General features: G+C 45.8%; 1 protein-coding gene across 8 annotated transcripts in view; it reads left to right on the forward strand.

The window, feature by feature from the left end:
- The window catches only part of clasrp (CLK4-associating serine/arginine rich protein), a 61366-nt gene extending 40951 nt beyond the window's left edge, over positions 1 to 20415 (forward strand). For 3 of the 8 annotated variants that reach the window (XM_072549430.1, XM_072549431.1, XM_072549432.1), the window contains exons 17-20: positions 1865 to 1925; positions 3590 to 3648; positions 7630 to 7676; positions 9848 to 10875. In XM_072549430.1, coding sequence (XP_072405531.1) covers positions 1865 to 1925; positions 3590 to 3648; positions 7630 to 7676; positions 9848 to 10034 — 354 coding nt within the window. In that variant the 3' untranslated portion in view covers positions 10035 to 10875. Of the gene's footprint in view, positions 1 to 1864; positions 1926 to 3589; positions 3649 to 7629; positions 7677 to 9847; positions 10877 to 10916; positions 11000 to 17533; positions 17562 to 18598 lie in introns of those variants that run through there. The other 5 variants (XM_072549435.1, XM_072549434.1, XM_072549436.1 and 2 more) reach the window with 3 other exon arrangements.
- Positions 20416 to 21464: the final 1049 nt, after the last annotated feature.

The raw sequence follows: 21464 nt of genomic DNA on the forward strand, positions 1-21464 counted from the left end.
ACTAGTGTTTGTATGTGAGACCCATTAACCAGGGCACTTCACCTCTCCCAAGAAAAGCATGAGAGCATCTTTTATATTTACCTGTAACAGGCCCTCCGATAAACGTCTCCTCTCAGTACTGTACTGAGATGTCTGCCTTACTGCACGGTTGTGTCATTGACAAGTTGCCTCTGATCCAGGTCAACGTTCCAGTCAGCGCTGAGAGGACACTGTGCTGTCAGAGGTGCCTTTTGGAAGATCCTCTGGCACAAGACTGTGTGGTGTGGGGGGGGGGGGAGTTGTCTCTAATGTTCTTATCCTTCAACATCACTAAAACAATTGATCTGGAAACTGTCACACTGCTGTTTGTGGGAGCTTGTAGGCAAATTGGCTGCTGCATTTCCAACAGAGATCACCCTTCAAATCATAGTTCATTGTGAAGTGCTTTGGATCTTGAGGAAGGTGCTGCATAATTGCAAGTCTTGCGTTGGGGTGGGTTTTAAGCTCAACTTTCAGATTTAGTTAAACCATCTTCTCAACCCAGGCGAAAGTGAGGACTGCAGTTGCTGGAGATCAGACTCTAGATTAGAGTGGTGCTGGAAAAGCACAGCAGGTCAGGCAGCATCTGAGGAGCAGGGGAAAAAAAAACATCAACATTTCAGACAAAAGCCCTTCATCAGGAAGGGCTTCCTGATGAAGGGCTTTTGTCTGAAATGTTGATGTTTTTTTTTCCCCTGCTCCTCAGATGCTGCCTGACCTGCTGTGCTTTTCCAGCACCCCTCTACTCTAGACCCCCATATTCTCAATTCAGTTAAGCTGCCAGTGGTCACACTAGACATTACTTTATTAGAACACAGCAGCAGCAGTAAACTTAGCATTAAGTCTATAACCTCAGTGAGAGTGGGGAGAAAATGCGGGTGCAGAATTTTTCCCAACACTGTTATATTTGAGGTGCAAACCGAGAAATATGACCACCTCATCCTGAACATTTCCTCTTGAATCCCAGACTCGAGGCCCCAGGTTCGATGATGTTGAATTTCTTATGGTCAATTCCATCTCTTTTTATAAATATGAGTAGTTGCCTGATCAAAGCTGACTTGCGTTCACTGATTAATGTCTGGAGGTTTTCACATGGAATCCTCATTGAGGCATTTAAGTGTTAGTCCTGTGCTTAACAGAAAGTATGTTCTGTCAATTTTTTAATGACCATTTGATCCCAGAAGGGGTTAGGCCACAAAACTGAATTATCATATTGAGGTTGGTTTGACTGTGGCTTGGACCTGCCTACATGTTCAGCAATGAGATTCCAACAGGGTTCTCAAGACTGCAATGTGTCATGAACGTAAATTGAGCTGCCCAGGATACTAATATCAAGTGTTAACTTCCTGAACGGCTCAGTACCAAACAGAGAAGTTGCCATGATGTTGCAATCAGTAATCTTTGCAACAGTGCTGCATGTGGTTAGCACGTTGTAATTTAGGGGCTGGTCAACAGTGCCAGCCAGCATTTCCTAATGGCACGGTTGTCAGACCCTTGCATCCTATTTTGCAGAGAGTTTAAAATCCGATTGCATCTGCTGTTGTTCAGAATCATTACTGAGCGTACTGTGTGCAGTAAACCTTTACCTTATGTTTGCATTCATCTAGGTTGCAGGAGACACTTAAATGTAACCTGAAATGGTGTAAAATCTCCCAGGTCTGTGTTGGGCTCTCCCTTACCCACAGGCTGGTTGGTTGACTGTTGCCAAGGCAGTCAGTTTCCAGGGTGAAAAATGAGTCCTGTTCTGTGCTGTTTCTCTCGACGTGATGCTGCAGGATTTTTAATACTGTCTGACTTGCTCTAATATTGGCTTCGAACAAATGTCACCTTTTTTTCTTTCTTCCAGCCAAAGCTGACACCACAGGAGAAGCTGAAACTCCGCATGCAAAAGGCACTGAATAAACAGTGTAAGGATCCAAGTCCTAGTTTGTTTCCTGGAATTTTGTTAGCTTTGTGTCCTTCAAGGTGATGGTTATGTTGATGCTTTGACCAAGCAACCAGTTCTCCTAATTCTGTGTTACATAAATAATAATAAATAATACACTCTCATCAAACATTCCCAGGACAGACACAGCACGGGACTGAGACATGGAGGAAAGCTCAGTTTACAATGGCCCCATCAAACATTCCCAGGACAGACACAGCACGGGACTGAGACATGGAGGAAAGCTCAGTTTACAATGGCCCCATCAAACATTCCCAGGACAGACACAGCACGGGACTGAGACATGGAGGAAAGCTCAGTTTACAATGGCCCCATCAAACATTCCCAGGACAGGTACAGCACGGGACTGAGACATGGAGGAAAGCTCAGTTTACAATGGCCCCATCAAACACTCCCAGGACAGACACAGCACGGGACTGAGACATGGAGGAAAGCTCAGTTTACAATGGCCCCATCAAACACTCCCAGGACAGACACAGCACGGGACTGAGACATGGAGGAAAGCTCAGTTTACAATGGCCCCATCAAACATTCCCAGGACAGGTACAGCACGGGACTGAGACATGGAGGAAAGCTCAGTTTACAATGGCCCCATCAAACATTCCCAGGACAGGTACAGCACAGAACTGATACAGAGGAAAGCTCCCATTTTTTTCCAAAGGGCCATCTGGGAGCTTGAACATACAGACCAATACTGACACTCCAATGTGGTATTGAGGGAAGTGCTGACTTTCTGATAAAACATTAAATTGTCTGCTCAGGTGGATGTAAAAGATCCCGGGGCTGCTATTTCAAAGAACAGGGGGATTCTTTCCAGTGCCCTGGTCCAGTATTTATCACTCCATCAACGTCTTACACACAAAAAGGAGAATCTGGGTCTCTGTCACATTGCTGTTAGTGGGAGCATGCTGTGGTGGTGACTATGTTTCGAAAAGCACTGCACTGGCTATTAAATGCTTTGTGATGGTCCAGTTGTGAAAGGTGCTGCCTTATAAGTTGGGAAATGGAACTCGAATGGTTAGATGATTGTCTTTGTCTGGTGCAGATTCCAATGGTCCAAAGGGCCTAGGCCTCTCTCTGTGCTGTAGACCTCTGTGACCTGATACATGTGACTCTTTATCTCTCAATTCTACAGCAACAAGTTGTCCCCTAGCTACACCACGCTATTTACACATGACCTTGAACAGTGACTGAGGAGTAGCTGTTTGTCTCTAAAAGTCATTATGATCAAACCCAGCCGTGCCCACTGTCCACAGTATGTGCATGTTGTCTCTGAGGCTGAAGTCTGGGGGAAGGAAACCCTGACTGATTCTCCCACTCCATTTGCTCCATCCTGTGGCTGCCAGGCCCAGATGTATTTTGGGTGAGATATAAATTACCCCTCGCAGCTGGCTCCAGGCCAACTATTCCATTACAAACTGAGGACCAAGGTGCCGTCACTCTGTCGGTCTCAGTCACACGGTCACAAGTGGATCCATCACATCATCCAGAGGAATTGAGTGTGGCTGGGGGTTGACTGCCCTGGATGGAGCCAGTACGTGAGGATGAGGTGGGTGGGAGTGGGAATACCTCTTCAGGCAGGTACGAAGAAAAGTTCATCCTTTATTTTTCTTTTCCCCCCTCCAGTCAAAGCTGACAAGAAAGCGGCTCAGGAGAAACAGATGCAGCAAGAACAGGAGCGACAGGTAATCTCCCAGGTCATCAACAACCAATCAAGCCACAGGAAGGATTGTAACAGATGTGGGAAGTTGGCAAACGTTGGAACAGAAGGAAGGCCCTTGAGCCTATTCATCCTGCCCCATCAGATCGTAGCTGATCTGTAGCTTAATTGTACTAAACTGCTGTTGTCACGTAATCCATAAAATGCTTAGCTAAACCAAAAGGCGATGTACTCACCACCCAGGCAGCATCAGTGTGTGACATCATTGCCCACAATCCTGCATGTAGCTGCCTGCATCTGAAAACATTCTTTCCATTTCAATCCAGGCTTGCCAGAGACCTTCCCTTCCTGAATCAGGCTTACCGCTTTGGGAAGTCCTGATACATTTTCCTCTTGTTTTTATGTTAAATCTTCCAGTTATAAAGTGTTTGCAAAACCGTTGACTCAGAGGTGTTCTCGAAACACCGGGGGAGGGGTGAGGGTGGTGGTGGGGGGGGGTGGGAAGGAGGTGAGGGGGTGGGGGGGGGGGGTGGGAAGGAGACAGTCAGGCATCAAGAAGACTGACAAGTGAGGGCAGCAAAGGAAAAGTAGCTACAGCCTGTACAAAATGAAGACAGTGACATCACCTTTTGTACCAATGCATTGCCAGGAGGAACAGTGAACAGAAAACAGCTATTATTAGTCTTGCAAATGTCTCAAGCATCCCACACCTTTTCAGGAAGGTGACTTCCAAATTCCCTTTGTGTGAAGAAGTGCTGGTTTCACTGGCTCTAAAAGTTATCTCTCGATTAGATTGTTCCAAAATCACTCGGGACGGGAACAGGTTCCTTTATTTTAATTCATTCACGGGACGTGAGTGTTACTGGCTGGGCCAGCATTTATTGCCCAACCCTAATTGCTCAGAGGGCAGCTAAGAGTCAACCGCCTTGCCATAGGCCAGACAGGTAAGGATGGCAGTTTCCTTCCCAAAAGGACATGAATCAACCAGATGGCGTTTTCTTCCTGACAATCAGCCTTTATTAGATTCCTAATTCCTGATAAAGAACAAAGAAAATTTACAGCCCAGGAACAGGCCCTTCGGCCCTCCAAGCCTGAGCCGATCCAGATGTAATGTCTAAACCTGTCGGTCAATTTTTATTGAATTCAAATTCCACCACCTGCTGTGGCAGGATTTGAACCTTTGTCCCCCAGAAACATTACCTGGGTCTCTGGATTAACAGTCCAGCAATAATACCACCAGGCCATTGCATTTCTCGATCCCTGTGTCACTTTGACATTGTCTTTACATTGGGCTCCGACCTCGAAGTCAAGCCGAAACAGCCTATCCTCTAACTCGAGCAGAGTGCTCCCTTCCAAATACAACTATCTCTTTTCAGAGAATGTTTTGCTTCAGATGCTTCAGACCAAGGCTCTATTAACTTAAAATAAAACTTTGTCTTTTATATTGCAGCTGCCTTCAGATAGAAGTTAGCCATTTTTGATTCTTTGATTGATTGCTTCGTATTTAAAATGTTGTATTTCGTAACTTTATCACATGTGGGTAGTGCTTAGTCTAGAACAGGGTTCTGTCCTCAAAGCTGAACTGCTGCATTTCTTGGGTGTGCAGGGAGACGTCATAATATTTAAATTCCTGTTCATATTCATTTCCACTGACTGTAATTTAATTAATTGGAGAAGGAGAGACTGCAGAATGTTACAGTACTGACGGAATCTAGTATCACTTGTGCATCACAAAATGTTGGTATTGCAGCTGGGACACTAGGTAATTAAGGAGACAAGTGGAAAGTTGGTCTTTACTGGGAGGGTTTTAAAAGTAGCAAAGCTTTGCAACAACTGAACAGGACCTTGGTTTGACCTCATTTGAGTCCTGTGTCTAGTTTTAGCTTCCTTCTTAAAGAAGGAATATACTTACAATGTAATCAGTTCAAAAAAGAGTCCCAAGCTAATGCCTGGAATGTGTTGTTGTGATTGTCCTCGGAGGATAGGTTGAGCAGACTGGGCCTTTATAGTGGGGCTTGGAGGTAGGGAGGTGACCTTAGAAAAATGTATAGTATTCTTAGGCAACTTGATAGCATAGCTGCTGAAAGGATCTTGTATGGAATCTCGAACCAGGGGTGCAGTTTAAAAACAAGGCATCTCCCATTTAATTCTCTTCCCAGAGAGCGGTGGGGGCTGGATCATTTAACTTATTCAGGACTGAGTTAGTGAAGATTTTTTGATTGCCAGGAGAGTCAAGGGTTATGAAGGCACCAGGGAGGGAAATGGAGTTAAGACCACAGTCACCTCAGTCACTTAACAAATGGCAAAGTAGGCCTGAAGGTCCAGTTGCCCTTCTCTTACAATGTTATGACTTAGAGTTGTGTTTACCAGCAGATCCTGGTGCTCAGATTGGGGATTTATCCACCAATGAGGAATGGTTCCAACAAAATTTGATAAGTACCAAATACAAGTATAAATAACACAAGTGTGTTGCTGCCCCTCACCTTGATTGCAATCGTTTGGTCGCCTGAAGCTACCATTGTGTTAGTAACCACAGGACAACAGTTTAAGAATGCTAGAGCCAGGCTGGAGATGGAAGTGTTTTGACGCAGCGAGACCATAGAATCCCTACAGTGTGGAAACAGGCCCTTCGGCCCAACAAGTCCACACCGACCCTCCAAAGAGTAACCCATCCAGATCCATTCCCCTGCCCTATTACTGTACATTTACCCTGACTATGTACCTAACCTAACATCCCTGGACACTATGGGACAATATAGCACAGTCAATTCACCTAATTTGCACATCTTTGGACTGTGGGAGGAAACCGGAGCACCCAGAGGAAATTCACACAGACACTGGGCGAATGTGCAAACTCCACACATATAATCGCCCAAGATTGGAATCGAACCTGGGTCCCTAGCGCTGGGAGGCAGCAGTGCTAACCACTGAGCCACCGTGCCACCTGTTTGTTAACTTTCACAAAGAAATTGGCGATCTGCTCGACAAGGACAGTCTGTAGGGCTGAGACACCAATGGGAGTGGGACGCAGGAACGCTGTAGGTCTCCTCCCGCCATGGTGGGATTCAAGCCCATGTTCTCAGAACATTGGCCTGGCATATCTGCAATACTAATCCAGTAACATTATCACTACCCCACTGCCTTCCCCAGACCTAATTGTCAGTTTGGCCCCTACAGGTTGTGGGTTTAAGTCTTACCTTACGGCACTTAAACTGATTCTTTATCATGATCCCTTACGGCAGTCTTTGCTATAAGCAGACCACTGAATCTGGAACTGCGCCATAACGGACTGCATTAAAGCAGTCTCGCCAGTGTATTTCTTAAAGTGGTCATGCTAGATCTGTTAATAGGCCTTCTGGCCTCAGATCTGATGATGTGGAGCTAAGAGAGTTGATGGGTTTGAGCATGGTGCAAGACAGGTTATTAGGAGACTGGAAGGAACTTGATGAGAAGTTGAAGAAGAGAATGTTCAGCAGGTTTGTGATGACCGTGATAGACAGCTGAAGGAGAGGGCTTTGGGATTTAAGGTATTGGTGAAAGTGCTTTAGGGTGGGAGACTTATTCCAGGGGCAGAACAAACATTATCACTGCTTAATCAAGATGTAAATACTGAGAGAGGGTATGAATGCTGCAATTGGAGAAACTGGACAAGAGCGAGCAAGGAATTTTGCATCACAGATAACATTGAGGCTGGTTGACCGTGAATAAAGAGTGGGTCACTGGAATGTGCTGGTTGAGCAAGAGGGGCATTGTGCATGCAGGAGGAGATTAGGGGGCTGGTGGATCAGAAGAGGAGGGTGGCTGAGAGGGAGAGTGTGGGGGGTCGCAGTGGAATGTCGGGTCAGGCCAGTGGTGGTGAGCGGTGAACAGTGACAGTATCAGTGGAAGCTGCAACCCTGGGACTTCCACCTAGTTGGGTGGAAGGGAACCTTGTTACATGCACGAAGTTTGAAACAATCTATGATTAAACACTTCGATTGAACTGTGTTTCTGTTTCTCTTTTCAGGAACGTGAGGATGAACTACGAGCCATGGCTCGAAAGATTCGACTAAAGTAATACTTTACTACTCCCTCCATCTCTCTCTCTCGCTATCTCTCTCTCTCGCTCATGCTCTCTCTCTCTCTGCACGCAGTAAATTACTTTAAAAATCTGCTGTAATCTCTGCTTCGATTAGCATTCAGATCTCCACTTAGCTTCACTAATTGTGACCAATCTTGTGGATCCAACAGGGAAGCAAGGGGAAAAGCAGTTATAATTTGTACATTCTTGTGTTTTGAACAATTTATGTGTTTATCCAAAGCAGCAAAGACAGTTCAGGGCCACTTGCGCTCCCCTGCTTGTTCCCTTTTTCAGCTGTTATTGGTACCCAGACCCATGCTTGTTGCCAAAATACAGGTGGGGTGATCTGTTGCCAAACTACTGGCTCAATCCTGTTCTCGCTGCGATCCACCACACACTTGCCAGTCCCTCACCAAGTGACCTTGCTGTTTGAATATAAGTCCTTTTTAAGTACTGCCCTCCCCAAGATCAACTAACGTCCATGGTTTAACTCCAGACATCAGTGTTTCAGTATGAGCTGTGGTGGGAGGTGCTGTCTGTCCATGGAGATGGGAGGAAATTTCTTCAAGGATAATCAATGTTTGGAATTTGCCCAAGACCCCACCCCTCTTTCCCCCCCCCCCCAGAAAAAGGAGCAGAGAAGGCTGGGTCAAATCACAGAATCCCTACAGTATGGAAACAGGCCCTTCGGCCCAACAAGTCCACACTGACCCTCCGAAGAGTAACCCACCCAGACCCATTCCACGACTGTATTACTCTACACTTTCCCCTGACTAATGCACCTAACCTACATATCTCTGGACACTATGTGCAAGTTGACATGGCCAATTCACCAAACCGGCACATCTTTGGACTGTGGGAGGAAACTGGAGCACCCAAAGGAAATCCATGCAGACCACTGGGAGAATGTAATTATATTTCTGAACAGGTTGATTTGAGAAATATCTAAAAGACGCCCAAGTGGAATCGCTGTGTGGGAGGAGTGGTAAGGCGGACTAGTAAACCCTGACCACAAAGGACGGTGACTGGCTTGGATCCAGATTGACAACAAGCAGATTCTGAAGGCAGCATTAAAAAAATTACTCTAAATGATCCACTCGAGGAATTTATGTTCTGTTCATGAGAAGTATTCTGGCACCACCTTTTGGGAGAGAAGAATTCAATGGAAGAAGCAGTGACCTTGCCCTTGAGCAAGGGAGAATGAGCAAACTCCACACAGCCAATCGTCCGAGATTAGAATCAAACCCAGATCCCTGGTGCTGTGAGGCTGCAGTGCTAACCACTGAACCACCGTGCCACCCTGACCCGTTGATTATATTTACGGCTGTGTCAGATTTTTGATGGAATTGCAGGTTGTTACAGATGAGGGGCTGGAGGGTGGGGGTTGTTGGGTCAGGCAAGAAGGTCCAATTGACAGCAGTCCGATCAGCCACAACCTTATTGAATGGAATGATGGAACAAGCTCAAGGGGCCAAATGATCCAGATCTGCTGCTACTGCGTATGCTCCTTAGAAGGCTAACTTATCATTGATTAAAATTGATTTGTTGGCAAGTTCAGGCATACTCTGCAATTTCCAGCACTCTGACGGGGTGGGGGGGGGGGGGGGGGGGGGGGGGGGGGCGGGTGGGATGATCAAGGGCAAGGTCACTGCTTCTTCCATTGAATTCTTCTCTCCCAAAAGGTGGTGCCAGAATACTTCTCATGAACAGAACATAAATTCCTCGAGTGGATCATTTAGAGTAATTTTTTTAATGCTGCCTTCAGAATCTGCTTGTTGTCAATCTGGATCCAAGCCAGTCACCGTCCTTTGTGGTCAGGGTTTACTAGTCCGCCTTACAACTCCTCCCACACAGCGATTCCACTTGGGCGTCTTTTAGATATTTCTCAAATCAACCTGTTCAGAAATATAATTGCACATCTCTGGAGCAGGTGGGACTAGAATCCAGTCCTCCATGCACAGAGTTAGGGTCACTGCCACTGTACCGCAAGCATCTGCAGGTTGTTTCTGCTATAACGCGCAATTCGTTAACACGATTTCACTGTAACATGACGAATTGTGAACTGTTCCTAAAGCGCAAATGTTTAAAACGTGCATTGGCTATAACACAAGTACAGCACCAACACTAAGTGCTGTTTCTGAAGCGTGATTTTTCTGTAATGCAGGATTGCCTCAGAACACAACCGTTACATGAAAGAAGAACTGGCTGTACCCAATCAGTTAGGTTTTTTTCCTTATATCCAGAGGTGTTCTTACATACAAGTGAAGTCTTTTTTTGGCACCACCATCACCAAATTACCCTTGGTATTTTTTCATCTGTTAACCAACACATTCAGTTACATAGTTAATTGATCAACTATTTGTTATATCAATACCTCTGGGCCCTTGTTTCGTCATGAAGAGTTTCAAAAATAATTTCCCTTCTTTAGGATGGCACAGTGGCTCAGTGGTTAGCACTGCTGCCTCAGTATCAGGGACCGGGGTTCGATTCCACCCTCGGGCGACTGTCTGTGTGGAGTTCGCACATTCTCCCCGTGTCTATGTGGATTTCCTCCGGGTGCTCCGGTTTCCTCCCACAGTCCAAAGATGTGCAGGTCAAGTGATTTGGCCATGCTAAATTGCCCGTGGTGTTAGCTGCTATAGTCAGAGGGAAATAGGTCTGGGTGGGTTACTCTTCGGAAGGTCGGTGTGGACTTGTTGGACCGAAGGGCCTGTTTCCACGCTGTAGGTAATCTAATCTAAAAACAATGGCTGTCTTTGTGTGTGCACAGCCAACAGTGCACTGTTACAGATGCTGTGCTGTTCCTGCTAGAGGTTTAGCTTTGCCTTTGGATAATGGCCTCACTGCAGAGGAGCCAGTGTTGCTGACCATAACCAACGGGTGCTCCAAAGCTATGGAGGGGTTGGAAGAACCTAGAATATAGGAGCAGGAGTAGGCCATTCAGCCTGTCCTGTACTTTCCTGCACCATCTCCATATCCTTTGAAATGTTTAATATCTAGGGTGAGAACATTATGATGGGGAAAGTGAGCAAAAGTAGTCAAGTGGATAGTTATCCTGTGGGGTGACCAGCCAGTAGAATATCGGAGTTAGGAACTGCGTAGTTGTTCAGATAGCATCGAGGACCACAATTTGTTGTGTTTTGTTTTTGTTGTACAGTACTGTTTGTTAATTTTACTTCCCGTTCTCTCTCCTCCTTACCCCCCCCCCCACAATTCGCCAAAACAAAATGCAGGGAGCGAGAACGCAGAGATAAAGAAAGGGACGAGTGGGAGAAGGAGTACCCGAGAAGGAGCCGTTCGTGCTCCCCAAGACACGGTATGCATTCACTGTCTCTGAGTTCTCATGTGACAGAAGCCTTAGGTTGGTGGGATTGCAATTCCCTTCCATTCTCTGCTGTCCGAGTCTTGGAGCGGGTATGTTCTGATGGTCACAGGGTTCGTGTCACACCCCAGTGCCTGGAGCACAGAGCACCAAATAGTATGCCTGCTGCAGTACTGAAGGAGTGCTGCATTGTTGGAGGTGCTACCTTAAGAAATGCTGGTCAAATGGTGTGGAGCATAAACATCATCATGGATGGGTTGGACTGAAAGGCCTCTTTCTGTGCTGTAGAAGTCTGTGGTTGAAGATTTGACTGCCTTATCACTGGTTAAATTTGCTGAGAACTAGCTAGGAATTTACAATCTGCATCATTTTATTCTAACATGCTCATGAATAATATTTTATCTCTTGCTTTAACGTAAAGGGAGAAAATACGCACAGATCAGGTTGGCAGGGACAGTAGAAAATGCTTACTGAGACCGTAAAATGTGCTTTCAACATGGCACTAACCTGTCAGATGAGGTTTTAGATGGAGGACCCCGGCTGTCCTGGTGGGTGGATGTAAAGAACAAATTACAAGAGGATCAGGGTGGTGTGGCATCCCAACCAGCAGTTATTCACAAACAACATTCCGAAATGGTCTAGTCATTATCACTTCACTGTTTGTGAGAGCTTGCTACACTCATGTCGGCTGTTACATTACCACAACCATATGTACGAGTTAGCAGATGCAGGAGCTCACCAAGGCTCCTTCATTAGCACCTTCCAAACCCACAACCCTATAGAAGGACAAGGGCAGCAGATACATGGGATACACCACCCCCCCACTCCAGCTACTCACCATCTTGATTTGGGAATATGTCATCGTTCCTTCAGAGTTTCTGGTGAAAATCTTGGAACTGCCTCCCAAACTGAACCGGGCATCCCTTCACCAAGTGGACTCCAGTGGTTCAAGAGGGTACTGAGCAATAAATGCTAGTCTACACCCTGTAAAAGAATAAAAAGGCTGTAGTCACTGCATTTCAAAAGTGCTCTGTTTTGTAGAGCATTTTGCCAGGTCCCAATGTTGTGATGGGTGTTCTGTAAATAAAGTCTCTATTAGAGGTTTGTGTTGTAGTGATGTATTGTGCCACCAGATGGTGCAATCTCTTCATTGTGCTCAGATCCTTTGTATCTTAGCAAGATAAATTGGGAAGGAACAGCAGAGGCACAGTGGGACGAATAGCCTCTGTGCAGCATCATTCCAGCCCCAGAAAATGCAAACCGCTCATGCAGGTGAAAGTGGGTCAGAGCTTTGGGCCAGGCTGTCGTTATTAACTCTGTGTGGCTGGAATGTTCAGCCTGCCTCTCAGGAGTTGTGGAAAAGTTTGGACTGTGCATATCTCTGGCTTCTTTGTGGTCACTCCTTTTGTTTCCCGTTGTTTGTCAGCTCCAGCTAAAGCTTTGGGGCAGCTGATAAAAGTCCCACATAGGAGGTTAGTGAGCAAAATTAGGGCGCATGGTATTGGGGGCAAAATACTGACTTGGATTGAAAATTGGTTGGCTGACAGGAAACAAAGAGGAGCGATAAACGGCTCCCTTTCGGAATGGCAGGTGGTGACCGGTGGGTACCCCAGGAATCAGTGCTGGTACTGCAGCTTTTTACAATATACATTAATGATATAAATGATGGTATTAAAAGTAATATTAGCAAATTTGCTGATGATACAAAGCTGGGTGGCAGGGTGAAATGTGAGGAGGATGTTAGGAGATTACAGGGTGATCTGGACAAGTTAGGTGAGTGGACAGATGCATGGCAGATGCAGTTTAATGTGGATAAATGTGTGGTTATCCACTTTGGTGGCAAGAACAGGAAGGCAGATTACTACCTAAGTGGAGTCAAGTTAGGTAAAGGGGCAATACAACGAGATTTAGGTGTTCTTGTATATCAGTCAATGAAAGCAAGCATGCAGGTACAGCAGGTAGTGAAGAAAGCCAAAAGCATGCTGGCCTTCATAACAAGAGGGATTGAGTAGAGAAGTAAAGAGGTTCTTCTGCAGTTGTACAGGGCCCTGGTGAGACCGCACCTGGAATATTGTGTGCAGTTTTGGTCTCCAAATTTGAGGAAAGACATTCTGGCTATTGAGAGAGTGCAGCATAGGTTCACAAGGTTAATTCCCGGAGTGTCGGGACTATCTTACGTTGAAAGATTGGGGCGACTGGGCTTGTATACGCTTGAGTTTACAAGGCTGAGAGGGGATCTGATTGAGACATATAAGATTATTAAAGGATTGGACACTCTGGAGGCAGGAAACATGTTTCTACTGATGGGTGAGTCCAGAACCAGAGGACTCGGTTTAAAAATAAGGGGTAGGCCATTTAGAACAGAGTTGAGGAGAAACTTCTTCACCCAGAGAGTGGTGGGTGTGTGGAACGCTCTGCCCCAGAAGACTGTGGAGGTCAAGTCTCTGGATACTTTCAAGAAAGAGTTAGATAGAGCTCTTAAGGATAGTGGAACCAAGGGTTATGGGGATAAGGCAGGAACAGGATACTGATTGAGGATAATCAGCCATGATCATAATGAATGGTGGTGCTGGCTCGAAGGGCAGAATGGCCTACTCCTGCACCTATTGTCTATTGAAACAGTGTGGCAGGACAAAGCGATAATGGGTTTTGAGTGGGGAGAGAAAATGACTCCTTATTCGCCCTCCACTGTGACCAATTTTACAACCAACTTTATTCTTTGAATCCACACAGTGATGTTTCCTACCTCCAGCGAGTGTTAGTGCTATGAGGATATCTGGGGCTGTTGAAATTCCTGATAATAATCACTGAACCATTGGTGGCTGTGCCTTCAGCTGCCTGGGCCCTGAGCTCTGGAATTCACTCCCAAAACCTCACTCCTTCCTCTCCACCTCTAAGAAATTCCTCAAACTGTTTCTTGGGTCACCTGACCTACATGTGTCAGATTTTGTACGTAGCTCCTCAATGCTTTATTACAGTTAGGGCACTATGAAAATGCAAGTTATTGAGGTAGTTCCGTGCCTCAGGATGGGGAGTTCTGTGGGATCTCCCCCAGTGCTGTGCAACACTGCTCAGTTCTGCTGCTCTCTAGTTTCTGTTTGTCACCAAAAGGAACCTTTCTTTTCCTGGAAAAGTAAACGATGTGGGAGGGAGGGATCCAAGAAACTAGCCTGTTGTGTTTTTTTTTAACACCGATTATGAACGCTGGGCACGGTTGAGAGAGAAAGAAAGAGCCGAGGCATTATGTAACATTTATCACGTCTTTCAGAGACACCCCAAAGCTTTCAAAGCTGAATGAAGCAAGTTTCACTTTTCACAACCTGCTATCGGCTCGACCTTTCAATTTAATTACAACCTAATTTTCTCCTCACCTCTCCTGACCCTTAACTAGGGTACTGTTCCAATTTCGTCAGTGGCTGTGTTCACCTGACTAACAATGGGAGATTGAACTCTAGGGGCGTCACTGCTCCATGTTGACCTCGTCCACCTGGATATTGACCACGAGTGAGGGTCGGATCTATCATTCACACTCCTCTCTGACCCAGGGTTCGTACAGTCATAGAGCACGTACACAGACCCTTCGTCCACGCCAATCAGATATCTCCGATTAAATCTAATCCCATTTGCCAGCAATTGCCCCATATACCTGTAAACTCTTCCTATTTATATACCCTTTCCGATGTCTTTTAAATGTTGAAATTGTACCAGGCTCCACTCCATGCTGTACATCTCTATGACTTGCTCTGGCAAGGTCTGATCACCTTGAGTGTGGTGCCTGCTTGTCACAGACCAGTGACCAGGACCTCAGGCCTGTGAGGCACCAGAGGGCTGCTTTCACCATCTGAAATGCCAACAGCATCTACCATCGGGGAGAGAAGACCTTGCATTTGTATAGCATCTTCCGTGGCCTCAACGTGACCCAGAGGACTTCACAGCCAGTGAACCGTCTTCTGAAGTCTGGGCATTGTTGTTCAGGAAACGAGGCACCCACTTTGGGTCCCTCCTGGGCGCACACTCTGTATCATCAGCTTCGTTTAGTCACTAATGCTGTTAAATCCCCAGTCTTTTGAGAAGACAGTGATGCTGTCCTTTGCTGACAGTGTGCCGACACCCACAAGATAGTGGCATGCTGACAATAAAGATAGCACTTGCTGTTGCCAGTTGTGCTTTTTCCCTGTAAAGTGGCTGTGCCAGTATTGCCCACTTCGCACGGTTTTCCTGCATGGTTTAATTTTCCACATGTTGCAGTGTTTGTGGGAGAGACAGCGGGAACTGTGCATTGTTCAGAATAACATCCTTTTTTCTTCTTCTCGTCCCCTTGATCCAAATTTGCAGTCACCGTCTCCCACTAGTATCTGTCTGTCTGCCGATTTGTTTGTTTGTCTGTCTGTCTGTGTCTGCTGGCTATGTATGCAAATGGCCGCACCTCCCACTGCTCAGCAGGCATTGCCTTATTCCAAGCCCCTATCTTTATTCATGATTGAGCTGAGATGGGTCAGACAGGATTACATCCCCTCAGCCTGTGGGGTGCCTGTGACAAGCAACATTTCAGCTCGATCGTCAACGCAACCATGAAATCCAGCCTGAGCTGTATGTTAAATATCTTAAATAAGCACCATGTTAGAAAAAGGGATCCCATCCTTTTGCTTTCACAGAGAGTGATAGGTGCCTGGAATGCGCTGCCAGGGGGAGGTGCTAGAAGCAGACAGAATAGCAACATTTAAGAGACATTTAGACAGACACATGAACAGAGACAGGAAATCGAGCGAAGGGATAGGAACCATGAGCAGGCAGATGGGATTGGTTTAGAGTGGCTTCCTGGTCAGCACAGACACAGTGGGCCGAAGGGCCTGTTCCTGTGCTGTTCTGTTCTACGTTCAAGGAATGCAAGCTTTACAGTTGCTTAAGTATAAAATGGCAGTGGAAATGGCTCAGGGAATGTTTTAAGATTATTAGGACAAAAGGTTCAGTTTATCCAGAAAGATTGACCAGGTTGGGCCCATACCCATTCAGGCCTAGATCAATGAGAGGTGATCCGATTGAGGCACTCTAGGTCCTGAGGCTGCTTGACCATGGAATTGAGGAGATGTTTGGAATTAGGGAACTTGGTTAAGGGTCTTCCATTTACGATGGAGAAGAGCAGAATTGTTTTATCTCATTAATCTGCGGAACTCTTTCCCAGAGAGTAGGCAAAACTAGGTTATGGGCTTCAGACAGGAAGGTGGAGATAAAGACATAGACAGATCAGACTTGATCTGTATTGAATTGTGGAACAGGTTTGAGGGGCTGAATGACCTAATTCTGCATGTAATTCCCTGGACAGCAATCGGGATCTCAGTGCTGGCATTTGGGGAAACCTAAACTCTGGTTTTATGATGTACCAAGCAACACCAGCATTCATAGTATAGAATTACACAGAATGGAAATAGACCCTTAGGTCCAGATATCCCATCCAGATTCCATTTAAATGTTGTAATTGTACTCTCCTCCACCACTTCCTCTGGCAGCTTGTTCCATACATACGCCACCCTCAACATGAACAAGTTGCCCCTCAGGTCCCTTTTAAATCTTACCCCTCTCACTTTAAACCTGTGCCCTCTAGTTTTGGACTCCCTTACCCTGGGGAAACTAGTTTTGGCAATTTGCCCTATCCATGCCCCTCATGATTTTATAAACCCCTGTAAGGACCCCCTCATCCTCTGACACTCCAGAGAGAATAGCCCAGCCTATTCAGCCTCTACCTAAAGCTCAAACCCTCATATCCCAGCTACATCCTTGTAAATCTTTTCTGGGCCCTGACAAATTTAACAATATAGAGTCATGGAAGCACCATGGAAACAGATCCTTTGGAACGGTCTCCCACTTGATATGAATTCCCTTCTCAGTGCCTGCTGCAGGTGACCTGGTCTTTTTATCACATCACTTGTTTGTGAGATCTTGCAGTAGAGAAATTGTTGTATTTCTCACATTGCACGCAAGTGCTCACACCTTAAAACGTTCTTTAGTGGCTGTGTACCATTTTGTGACATCTTGAGATTGTGAAATGTGCTCTATAAATGCAAGGCTGTCTTAAGGGTACAAATGAGTGGCTGAAGGATCATAAAGAATGACACATGTTGGTAGTGCAGCCTTAAAGAGAGCTACAGTCAGAGAGGAATCTGTCTGCTGTGCCTAGAGAGTGTGCATTGACATTCTTTCCATTAGAAGGTTATCCTTACTCTGAATGAAAGTCAATCTTGGGATAACAGATAGTCTCTTCTGCATTACTTGGTAAAGGTCCGGTTCAATATTGCATCTGAAAGACAGCACCTGCAGCAATGCAGTGCTCCTGTCTTCCAGCTCCCCCACCCAAAATACCACACTTGGTACAGAAACAGACAAGCTGGTTAAGTGAAATCACCCTCTTTCTGCGAATTGAGTTGCTCACACTCTGTGTGCAGTGGTCTGGAATCAGGTGACGTGGGTGTACGGAGGATCCACAATGATTCCATCTCCCAATGTGACTGATTTTCTTGTCTTCTATTCTAGGCCGTGATTACAGCAGCTCATCACGAAGGTAAGAGAAACTAGTCTTTGCACGCTATCGCAGGAATATGTCTTTTGTGAACCAGACCTTGCCCTCTGAGGGGTTGGAAGTGTCCTGTGTGCTGACTGAACAGTACAGACCTGAACTGTCTGATGCATCAGTCCTGGACTGGTGTTGAAGGTTTACCACAGATGGAGCACAACATTTTCAGACCATTCCTTAGCTGATCCATCAACTGACTGCTGTATAAATGTGGAGACTTGCTCCAGCCCCCCCCCCCCCCCCCCCCCTGCTCCTCTACCAATCCACTCAGTCTCAAATTGGCACTTGCTCCTGACCCTTTTGTGTGAAATTTCAGGTCTGCATGGGCGGCACAGTGCTTAGTACTGCTGCCTCCCAGCGCCAGCTACCTGGGTTCAATTCCTGCCTCGGGCAACTGTCTGTGTGGAATTTGCACGTTCTCCCCGTGTCTGCGTCGGTTTCCTCCCACATGCCAAAAATGTGCAGGTTAGGTAAATTGGCCATGTTAAATTGCCCGTAGTGTTAGGTGAAGGGGTAAATGTAGGGGAATGGGTCTGGGTGGGTTGCTCTTCGGAGGGTCGGTGTGGACTTGTTGGGCCGAAGGGCCTGATTCCACACTGTAAATAATCTAATCTGATCTATCAGTTACATGTTGGACAGAGCAGGTAGAAACAGCAGATCTATTCCTTTTTGGTGATGATTAAGACTCAAATTCAATTCCATTTTATTAATTGAATTGAAATTGTCCCAGTTGTTGTACCAGAGACCTGAGCATAATGTAGAGGCTGAAGTAGCCCAGTGCTGAGGGAGTGCAGCAGTCAGAGGTGCTCATCTTTCGAAGAATCATGTAACTCTGAAAGTAGCCATTTAGTCCATCGATCCTCCATCAACCTCTTTGATGTAACTATCCAGTTGGTTCCTAACCCCGTGTAGAATTGCTCCCAGGAGGAGGATTAGCATTCTGGGAGGAAAATGGAGATAGCAGGGTAATGAAAAATAATGATTTCCCGAGAATAACTTGTTTGTTTCGTTCTCTCATCTTCTAGACGTTCTCGCTCACGTTCGAGAAGCCCTCACCATCGTCATTAGAAGCCAATGCTCATCCTTCAGTTGGCCCCCTTGCTGACTGTAGCATCCCTCTTGATCCACTGACACGGCTGGTAACGAAGCGTTCTCTCCATGCACAGCAGTCAAGAACTAGCTGCAGGAGCTGAGTGCGTAATGACTACAGTGCACGTGCGCCTGTATGTATGTACATACTATTTATCGTGTCAGCAATGTACACCCATTCACTTTGGGTTCTATCTGTACTGCAGCTGTGTATAACCCAGGGATGGAAGCAAAGCACGTCTGTAATTTTCACAGTTTCATTTAGTACAGTAAAGAGTGACTCGCTTCAAAAGACTTGCTTTAAAGTGACTGTACCAGCAAACAGCTCTGTTTTTAATCTTCGCCTTTTTTTCCTCTTCTTTTGTTGTAACCTTTTGTCTGCTTTTTCAGTCACAATATTGACAAATGTGTGTACATTTGTATCTCCACTTGTTGCCCATCCTCTTAAGTCTCTGGTGTAAGTCTAAGGGGCTGGAAGTGGGTGAAAGTCTTGCCTTAGTTTATGACCGTACTGTGCTGGAGGGCACGAGTGATAGCAACTGAACTGTGCTTCCTGTAAGGTCTGGTACATGGTTTGGTTTCCCTTCCCTGTTCAAAGACTGGGCCCCCGTGCTTTTCTAGGATATTCTGATGACTCCAGAAAGACGTTATTGTGTGTCAAAACCGAAATGGGTATTTAGTGACAAATGAAATACGTTAGTAGGCTCAGACTGGGATTAGACATTTCCACAAACAGTGAGGGTTTGCCCATCACCTTGGTATCCCTCCTGCCTGGGAAGATTGAGAGCAGGACAGTGCATTCCGATGGTACAGAACTGTGACTGCGCAGCATGAATGCAGAACCATGTCAAATAAACGTAACGCTTTTGTAAAGAAAACTTCTGCTGTGCTTTCTGGCACAGGTCTGTTCTAGGCTGTTGTACTGTTCCCACCCAGTGTGCCAGTGGTGACCCCACTCTTTCCTTCGCCCCCTCCCAAAATACCAGTGTCCTTCCGAATTGAAGTCCTGTTGCTAAATGTTTCTTATCACTCTGTAAATAACTTTGGCAACAAATCTGCACCCAACAGGCTGTGAAGCACAGCATCATAACAGAAAGTAGAACTCCAGGTAGACAGCCCCACCAGGAGGAAACATCTGTCCTGTTTAAAGTGTCGGACAGTTTGGTTCCGCAGAAATGCTGTGCCTGACAAGTTTTCAATCGCTGAGTTGAAAAGAAAATTATTTACCAGAAAGCATCACAATTTCTCTACAGAGTTTACTCTTAGGTATGTGCTGTCAGGTCCAGCCCAGACCCCCTATTGAAGGGCTTTATTGATGTCCTGTTTTGGGGCTGGTTTCAGCAGGTGTCTGTCCTGGACAATACCTGCTCTGAAATTCCAATGCAGTGATTTGGTTTATCACTTGTTGTTAATTTTCAGATCAATTAGGAAACCATCTGTGTTTCTCAAGTTGACATTGCCTCTCCTCCAGCTCACTACCCTTTGGGCTGCATTAATTCATTGACATCGTCTGTCTTGTTTTGTTCCCTCTCTTGTATCTATGGGAAGGAGGGCCCAGCTTGTGAAGGTGTAATTCTGTGATTATCGTGTCTCTCAGTGACTGCAGACTGATTCGGGCTTCACTAGTTTAACTCAGACAAGTGTTTAAACGTTTTTAGGCGTTTTTGTCATGTACAGTTTGTAATTTTTGCCTCAATTTCTGTAAAATGTTTCTTCTTTAACAAAAAGTAAAAGTTTCTGTTTTCTCTGGCTAGTATTATTTTCATTTTTTTTCCCAAATGAGTGCTGGACAAGCACAGAATAAAGCTGCCTCTACTCTTATAAACAGAAAGTAAGTGTTCCTTGACACTGTCGAGGCTGTGGTGCTGGAAAAGCACAGGCGATCAGGCAGTATCCGAGGAGCAGGAGTATTGATGTTTTGAGCAAGAACCCTTCTTCATTCCTGATGACGGTCTCATGCCCGAAACATCGACTTTTCCAGTACCCCATTCGCGACTCTGATCTCCGGCTGTCGGAGAAATTGCCCAATTGAACAGAGACCAACTAGCACGGATCAGGTGAAATTGACAAGCTGTTTATTACAAGCAATTAGGCTGGAAGAGAAAATGACACAAAGTGGCCTTTGTGTGGAGCTGCAGAAAATGGGGGAGATATTAAATGAGTTTTTTTGCATCAGTATTTACTGTGGAAAAGGATATGGGAGATATAGACTGTAGGGAAACAGATGGTGACATCTTGCAAAATGTCCATATTACAGAGGAGGAAGTGCTGGATGTCTTGAAATGCATAAAGGTGGATTAAAACCCCAGGACCTGATCAGGTATACCCGAGAACTCTGTGGGAAGCTAGAGAAGTGATTGCTGGGCCTCTTGCTGAGATAGTTGTATCATCGATAGTCACAGGTGAGGTGCCGGAAGACTGGAGGTTGGCTAACGTGGTGCCACTGTTTACGAAGGGTGGTAAGGACAAGCCAGGGAACTATAGACCGGTGAGCCTGACCTCGGTGGTGGGCAAGTTGTTGGAGGGAATCCTGAGGGACAGGATGTACATGTGTTTGGAAAGTCCAGGATTGATTAGGGATAGTCAACATGACTTCGTGCGTGGGAAATTGTGTCTCACAAATTTGATTGAGGTTTTTTTTTAAGAAGTAACAAAGAGGATTGATGAGGGCAGAGCGATAGATATGATCTATATGGACTTCAGTGAGGCATTCAACAAGGTTCCCCATGGGAGACTGATTAGCAAGGTTAGATCTCATGGAATATAGGGAGGACTAGCCTTTTGGATACAGAATTGGCTCAA

The sequence above is a fragment of the Chiloscyllium punctatum genome, chromosome 29, assembly GCF_047496795.1.
Source record: "Chiloscyllium punctatum isolate Juve2018m chromosome 29, sChiPun1.3, whole genome shotgun sequence".
NCBI classification, from domain to species: domain Eukaryota; kingdom Metazoa; phylum Chordata; class Chondrichthyes; order Orectolobiformes; family Hemiscylliidae; genus Chiloscyllium; species Chiloscyllium punctatum.